This window comes from Pleurodeles waltl, chromosome 12, assembly GCF_031143425.1.
Source record: "Pleurodeles waltl isolate 20211129_DDA chromosome 12, aPleWal1.hap1.20221129, whole genome shotgun sequence".
NCBI lineage: Eukaryota > Metazoa > Chordata > Amphibia > Caudata > Salamandridae > Pleurodeles > Pleurodeles waltl.
In genome coordinates this window covers 677,667,670-677,676,512 of record NC_090451.1, presented here as the reverse complement: position 1 = coordinate 677,676,512, position 8,843 = coordinate 677,667,670, and the positions used below count along the sequence as shown (strand labels likewise).

Genomic DNA, 8,843 nt, shown 5'->3' with positions numbered 1-8,843 from the left:
ACACATATCTTATGTGGTGCTCTTTCTTACTAGGTATGCATGTTTTCAAAATTTAGGAGTTCTGCAAATGCTCATACATTTGGTGTGAATCACATTTTGCCATATTCCTCTTTTGGGGACCACAGGAGTATGGCAATATGTGGGCCCATATGGAAACATCAGCACTCATGAATTGTAATAATCGATTGTGACACGATACATTCATTGATAAATGTGGTGTCCAGTATTTTTCATTATTTGAAGTCTTTTTTTCAAATTAGGGTGTCAGTCTTTAAAAAAAACAAATGTGATCAATGAGACTGATTTTATGTATTTTATTTACTTATGTTGAGTTTTTTTGTAATAATGGAATTCATATTTTTTTAAACTTTAAGTAATCTAAAGTAAATAAATAGAAATAGAGTTCATAATCTAAGAGCGTTTTTTTTGTCAGAGACATAATACCTGGTATATAAAAAAGTAGGAGTGTGCCAAATAGTTGTGATTTCTGTAGCCAGCTCTACATTTAGATGATGCTGTACAGCATAATATATGTAGTAAGTTACATCAAATGTGTTGCATTTTCTTTTTTGTTTAGTGTTAACCATATTTTTCTTTATCATGTATCCCTTCCTGCACAATACTGTATTTTTCAGGAGTAATATAGGTGTCACGAACAGTAGTAGGTGAGGCGCCTTTAGAAATTTCAGTTCTTTGCGAATCATCACTAAGCATAGTCTGAGTGGGTGTTCTCTGCATTTCAAATAAATCTTGTTTTTGTTTCTTGAGGTAAAAATGTAAACCTAGCGATGAGAGAGTAGATTAATTACACTTTGGTACTGTGCATGTGTTTGTTTCTTTTTCACTGTTTGTATCATGTGTAAATTGCATAAGTGTCAGTTATGAGTGTTTGTTTGGCATATGTAAAACATTTGCTTGAAAACTTCTTTGTGAATTGGACCCAAAGCCAGTGTAGGTAGACCTATGGTATTTGCATGTTGCATATCATGAGAGTAAATATTTGGATCTCTTTGAGGTTTAGGCACATATTTTCCCAACATTCTTTACATTGTAACATTTATGTGCTACACTAATTTGTTTCTTTCTAGTGCTGATGTCCTGATCTGTATAACAACAAGTGAAATTAATAGCCTACAACCAACAGAAATGGATGACAAAATTCAAAGTTCACATTTTCCAATGGAGTAGAAAATCAGGGGCTGCTGGCTGGTGGAAGAATGTCTTTCAGCAGATGCCTCAAACATTGCCTCGGTCTCTTCTGGGTCCTGGTGTCTTGGTGGTCTGAAGCGCAGGATGCTTTGCCACAGTGCCATCTACAAGGAACCAGTGTGGGGGGCTTTTCCAGGGATGGAGACATCCTGATTGGTGGAATATTTCCCATCCATGGCGGCAGCTTGCACAAGGCTTTCACCTTCACTGAGGAACCTGCACAGCAAATGCGATGTGAGAAGTAAGTCAGCTGGCCATTTTACATGTATACATCCAAATGTGTGGTAGTGTCTCTCACATGCAGGCTACGTCAGTGTTGCTGTAGGTCATGCATGTGGCCAAACATTCTGTGACACAGTCAACGTTTATCGATCACCAGGGTTGCATTTTCCTGGATATCCTCTGTCTATTTCTGCTTCTGTGAGATTTCAGTGTTATTTATTTGTTTTGCCATATTGTAAAGTTTGAATATTCCCTTCTTGTTTTTATAGACTATACAATGAAACTCATGGTGATGTCATTGTCATCAAGTGGCATGTAGTCGTGATGACATCAATGATGTCATAAGGTTTGTATTGTCCCTTCTCCTAAGTTTCCACCAACACAGAACGACTTGTTAGACATACTTGTCAACTGCTTGAGTCTGTGATCACAAGGTGCCTGTCCCGGTGGACTGGGGAATGTACGCTGCTCTTTACAGCTTTGATCTTATTCTGTCTCTCGATTGGTCACTCAGAAGCCACTGATGAGCCTCAGAATTTTGGTGAGTGGAAAACTAGAAGGAGAGGAATTGCTGAGATTCCGGTGCCATCAGCAAGTAAATATGTTGGTACAGCACTGAAACCACAAGGTGCCTCCTCAGCCCTCCACAACTGTTGTTCACTAAACACACATACTGACTTTGCAACCTCTGTCATAAATAAAATCCAAGGTGGCAGTCCTCTCCAAAACCAGAGAACATAATTTCTCTGGGCTTTCCTTCATCCATCATGGCCCAGCCTCTTCTCTCTGGCACTTTGAAAAGGCATTCTGCTGGTCAGCAGATACACAAGTCTGCCATCTCACTATTGTTAGTGCAGAAGCTTCCCCTACCTTAATTAATCAGGAGGTGCTGTGGACATTTCCACCAGCCCACTCTCCCCACCAAGAGAACATCAATCTCCCTTAAATGGGCCTATGCACTACTGTATTTGATCTACCAACTGGTGGACTCGTCAATTATTCTCAACTAACAGGCAGTTCCTAAGGGGAATTACATTAATGGTTGACTAAGAGACATAGGGCCTGATTACAACTTTGGAGGAAGGTGTTAATTCGTCCCAAAAGTGACGGATATACCACCAGCCGTATTACGAGTCCATTATATCCTATGGAACTCATAATACGGTTGTTGGTATATCTGTCAAATTTGGGACAGATTAACACCTCCTCCAAAGTTGTAATCAGGCCCATAGACTTTAACAAAAATGTGTTCAGGGAATCATATATGGTGAAGCTGACATAAGGTATGACCGTCAGGCCCAGGAACATGTATAACAGACAGCATCTCTGACACTTGTACCACCCAAGTTTGCAGTTTTAAACTTCAAATGCCCAAAATGAAAACCACTACACACTGAAGACTCTATCCAAAAAGAATGATGCACTTTCTTTGAAAACCAATTGAATTGCAACCATTTAGATTGGGCCCAACCTGCTACAGAGCACCAGTGGGCTGATACCAGGTTGAGTTAGACAACATTCTCCCTTCCGCTGTGCACACGAGTTAACATTTGCCATGTGCAACTTGCTCAGAGTCCTTTACTCCAGCTGTCCACAGTAGTTGGCCTTACATTAAAAAGGGGGCATTGCAGGTTGCAATTTAAAACCAATTAATGTGAATGCTTTCAGTGAGTGAAATTCCATCAGGGAATCTTGCATCATGCCACTGGTCAGTCTCCAAAAGCAATACAAAATAAGGGTTTCCATGAATAGAACCCACATCCCTTACAATAGCCAAGATATTGGAGCCTGACCAAGTAGCCAGGTAATAATGTTTAGCCAAATTTATGAAAGCACTAGCCAATTGATATTTGCAATGGGTGTGCATTTAGGCCTCTTCTGAACTTTGGGAAATGCTTTCCAATCAAACAGACACCCAGGTGAAGACAGCCACTGCCTTTTGGGGAATTGGAAGAATGGAAAGATGCCCTGAACAAAGTGCAGCTAGTAAGAGGCGTATTTGGTCACTGAGTTCACATCAAGATTAGGATGAGTAAATTATTGTCAAAGATGAGTAAGCTGATCAGAGGGGAGTCACGATAGGGATTGAGAAGGAACAGTGTCACGCCATTTAATATGGGAACCTGTCTTGTGGCTGGCAAACCAGGGACACAAGCAAATTCAAAACCAGTGCTTAACTTGAGCCGGAGGTTGCCAGTGGGGGCCATTGACACTAGGTTTTGGGATCGGCAGCTATTTTTCTGCATCAAACATTTTCCGAAATTAGGGGAGGGAAAAACACACAAAAGGAAAGAAAGAGGAAGGGAAAGAAAGAGAAACCGTCACAAAGGGAGAAAGTAGGAACCTTCAAGAGTGAGATAAGGCAGAGGGATTGTCTGATAGTGGATTAATGAGGAATTGTTTGGATTTAACTTAGATTAAGCTGCTTTGGTTTTCAAGGTGCTGACATTTAATTGCACCGGTTGCGGGCTTCTGAGAAGAGTCCTGGGCACCAGCACACCTTCTTTTACAAATTAAGCACTGTTTAAAATCATTCCAAATGCTGCATGTAGAATGCCACTGTTAGACCTTCACAAGTGCAGGGAGCAATAGACCAGACAGTGAGAGGCAACTACACTTGTGATCTTATAAACTATGCAGAACTCATGGCGTATGTCAACAACCCCCGTTCTCAGGAGAGGCGCGTACCTCATGGGAAAATAGGGCAACATCTCTCATCTTCTCAGGATGGGATGAGTGAAGACAGAAAAGTAAGGGGCAACAGTATTAACTCACACTCTACAGGGCGACAGTATGTATGTAGCAAGGAAAGATCTTGGGCACTTAAAAGGAGACAAAAAAGTGAATTATTTAGATACACTCCTCCAAAAGTAAACAGGAGTTGTATCTAGCGTCAGAATGGAGCTGACATCTTTCAATATCAAAGTGAATGCTCAGAGACCCTAATGAAAGAAATGGGTAACACTAAACGGTTCACTTGAAGAAAAATTTACTTTACTCGAGTAGTAATGGAGAAGCAAATTGAATTGCAACGAGTGCATCAGTGTTCTGCAATTTGCAGGAGGGTGCCTAGTACAATGTGTGTCAATCTGACTGTCAGACAGGATTCCTCTAGGCACAAAGTCATTTGGGCCACTGATCTCTTTTAAAAGCAAGAAATCTTAGCGCCCCAAAGTAACCAGTTCTTAAAAAACGAGATCTGCAAGGGATCGTGAGCCTTGCCCAAGCCTTCTTGACATTTTTGGTAGCAGTGAGTTAGCAGCTAAGTCTTAACGTAAGGAATGGGACGTTTGTGACACAAGCCTAGCTACAACACAACTCAATTATCATAGTTGCAGTAAAGTTACAGAACAATTGTAATAGTATATTTCACATATGTTAAGCATGTGTGCAGCATGAACAGTAATGGTAAAATCTGGAAACCACACCATTGTACCAATGTAACCTCACTATGAGATAGCAATTAAACCCTAAGAGTGGTAATCGTATGTGAATCCTTTTTTTTTTTTGTATATGTTTTTTGAGAAGTACGTGTCAATATACAGACTGTGTTAAATAGAGAAACAATACATCAAATTATGGCCATATATGACAAATATTATGAAATATTAACTTCTCAGATTTCTAAACACAAAAAACAAAAAAACATTATACAGATATCAATATCTGCAATATATGCGATTATTTATAAGGCATCCAACTGTGCATTAACTCTTAGAAGTAGACCTATAACAGAAAATCTGGAAAGAAAGAATTATGCAATATGTATTAAACCATATATTATAGGTTGTTAGAAGACAGTCGAGATAGTAATATCATGCAAATCCACATATATAACATTTCAAATGGAGATATTCCTGCCAATTCAACAGTGTTGAATTGGTGAACAGTAAGTCCTACTTAAAATAACAGTGTTAATGGCCGAGATGTCAATTGTCTTAATAACAGCATGACTCAAAACAATAATAAAAAAGTCTTAATAAAGATAGGAGACAAAGAATGAGAAAACGTTTACGTGTGAATATTAATAGAATATGTATTAGCTAGAAAGGGTTTCCAAATTTGGATGAAAATCCCAACATTATCTTGCAATCTGTAAATCAGCTTTTCAAATGATGCCATGTTATACATTTCAATAAGCCATTCATCATGTGTAGGACGTTGTGGTGTTCTCCAATGTTGTAATATACAAATTTTTGCTACAGTGAGTGCAATAGCAATCAATCGTCTTGTATGGTTTGTTAGATTTGGGAGATCAGTAACATCATGTAATATAACTAATTTTTCTGTTAAAGGAATGGGCACATGTATAGCTCTGTGTATAGAGGAAGTTATAGAAGACCAGTATTCCGTCAAAACTGGACATTGAAATAAAATGTGTAGGATATCACAGTCCTCATGAGGACACCTCCAACAGGTAGAATGGTGTAGTAAACCTGCTGCCTTGAGTTTTTGTGGTGACCAGTACCAATTATGAAGAATTTTGAAAAGAGTACATTTCATTCTTGCCTCTCTGATTCCTTTATCCATGTTCATAACAACATCCGTCCAGTCCTCATTGGAATATGCTACATTAAGTAATCCTTGCCATTTGACGTGGAGTTGTGCTAGTAATGGTGATGAATGTAGTTTATGCACAATGAGATTATAAAATCCAGAGACCGCTCCTTTCAATTTCCCCCAAGTTTTTAAGTATTGTACGACTGGGGAATCCTCAGGTATCCACGGAAATGGTCCTAGTCTACTAAGTAGAGCTTGTTTCAATTGTAAGTATTTCCCCTTTTGAGAGCTAGGGAGTTGAAATTCTATCTGAAGCATCGTAAAGGTTTTAAGCTTGCCTTCTAAAGTGAATAAATGATCCAGCATTAGAATACCTGCTCTCTCCCATGTATCCCAGGAAATTGTCTGTTTCCCTATTCTAATATCAGCGTTATGCCATATGGGAGCCTTATTATGTAGCCTTGGATTACTCTTAAGGAGTTTGTGGGAGTGTATCCAAATCTTAAGCATAGACTGAATAATAGGGTTAGAACTTTGTAAAGCCGGTGATTTATGAGTATAAAACATTTCAAACCTGAAGATACCTGTAAAGATTGCTTTTCAATGAGAACCCATAGTAGGGGGTCATCCTGTATTGGCCAAAGATAAACCAATTGAGATAAATGGAGGCCTGTATAGTAATGTTCAATGCATGGTAAACTAAGGCCACCAGATCGCCTGTGAGCAATCAGTTTGGAGATTTTGAGTCTAGGTCTCAGAGATCCCCAAATAAAGGCTTTAATACCTTTGTCAATGTCTCGCAGTATTGATATTTTAACTGTCAAAGGTAACATACCTAAAACATATGTGAAACAAGGCACTATAATCATTTTCACTGCCTGGACTCTACCCCAAAAGGACAGGTTAAGATGGGACCATTTTTCATATTCTGACTTCGTTTTAGCAATGAGTGGATCTAAGTTATCTTGAATCATACCTTCTAAACCAGTGTTGATATAAATACCTAGATACTTCAGGCGATCCGCTTTCCATTGAAAATTGTAGCCCAAGATAGCTGCTTTTGTTGTGCCCGGGACAATGGGAGAGCTTCACTGTTATTCCAATTGACTTTGTATCCAGAAATGTTTGAGAAGTGAGAAATAGTAGACATGAGTGCCGAGAGTGAAGTAGGTAGATCTGTAAGTGTGAGTAATATGTCTTCCGCGTATAGAAGTAGTTTTGAGATGCCTGCTGGTGTAGGAATGCCTGCTTTTTGTGAACACTGTCTTATTGCTGCAGCCAGTGGTTCAAGTGCAAGAAGAAATAAGAGGGGCGATAAAGGGCAACCCTGGCGGGTACCTCTTTGCACTAAAAAGGTTTTTGAAAGGAAACCCCCACAATTCACTTGTGCAGATGGTGTCTTGTATAACCATTAAACCTTAGAGATAAAATCATCACCTAATCCCAACCTATGCAATGTACGGAACATATAGCTCCATTCAATGCGGTCAAAGGCCTTCTCTGCATCTAAGGATTATGCTACTCTGTCTTCTCCAGCATCCTTGGAAAACCAAAGTATGTGAGCCAAAGTGCGGAGATGGCTACGAGAGTTTCTGCCTGGCATTAATCCAACTTGAGAATTATGTATAAGTTTAGAGATAACTTGTTTGAGTCTTTTGGCAAGAATGGTGGCTAATAGCTTTGAATCTGTATTCAGAAGAGATATCGGACGATAGTTACTGCAGTATAATGGATCTTTCTCAGGTTTGGGAAGGACAGTTATGATAGCTTTATTTGAGAGTGAGGAGAGACTACCAGTTTCCTCTGCTTCTTTATAAACCTCATAAAGGACATCTGTTGCTTCTAGTTTTACCCAACGGTAAAATTCCCCAGGAAAACCATCTTCTCCCGGTGCATTATTGTATGGGAGACTGGAGATTGCTTGCGCAATTTCATCCTTTGTTATTTCGCCAGTCAGTATGAGCCGGTCATGTTCATTGAGACACGGGAGTGTTATTTTATCAAAGAATTCCTGTTCTTTGAGGAGGTCATCATCAACTTCTGAACTATATAACTTGGTATAATAATCTGCAAACGTATTAGCTATTGCTTGAGACTCAGTTATTAGTTTACCCTCAGGGTTATACATAGCTGGAATAGCTGTCATAGCTTCTCGCTGTTTTAATCGTGCCGCTAGTAAACGGCCTGCTTTTTCTCCTTGTTCATAATTGCGAGCCTTAAGTCTATATAGCATATATTCTGCTTTGGAAGTATATAGTGTATTAAGTTCCATCTTAGCTTTTTCCAATCTGCATCTGGAAGCTTCAGTTGGATTACTAAAATGAGTATGTGTCAGTGTTTTGATATCATTTTCCAAAATGGCCTGTTGTTCTATTCTGCGTTTATTTGTTATGGCAGAATCCCTCATAATTTGTCCCCTAATAGTGGCTTTTGCGGCTGCCCATAAGATTTGTGGAGAAGAAACTGATCCTTTGTTATCTTTCATAAAAGTAGTCAAATGTGATTGTAATTGTGACTTTTCTGCCGGTAGTTTGTAGCGTGATATGTTTAATCGCCATGGTTTCCTACAAGGGCTTTTCAGACCCCAATCAAGCTGGAGACAGATAGAAGCGTGATCTGACAGTGCAATTTCTAAAATATCACAATCTAGTACTTGTGGTGTAATAGAATGTGAAATAAGGAAGTAATCTATTCTAGGATGGGAATCATGTACTGTCGAGTGATATGTAAACCCCTTATCTGATGGATGTAGTAAACGCCAGATATCGATCAAACCATGATCTTCTCTGATGTCTCCCAGTATGGCTCTATCTCTACCATGAGTTGTGTCCAGGGGACCTGTTCTGTCTAAGATCACATCTGGCGCAAGATTCCAGTCGCCTCTAAAAACTATTCTGGAAATTCCCATTTCT

At 39.3% G+C, this 8,843-nt stretch overlaps 1 protein-coding gene across 1 annotated transcript in view; it reads left to right on the top strand.

Moving 5' to 3' along the window:
* Positions 1–1,217: 1,217 nt before the first annotated feature.
* Positions 1,218–8,843, top strand: part of LOC138267238 (extracellular calcium-sensing receptor-like) — a 36,274-nt gene continuing 28,648 nt past the window's right edge. The window contains exon 1 of the mRNA XM_069216094.1: positions 1,218–1,450. Within this exon, the coding sequence (XP_069072195.1) occupies positions 1,218–1,450 (233 nt within the window). The remainder of the gene's footprint in view (positions 1,451–8,843) is intronic.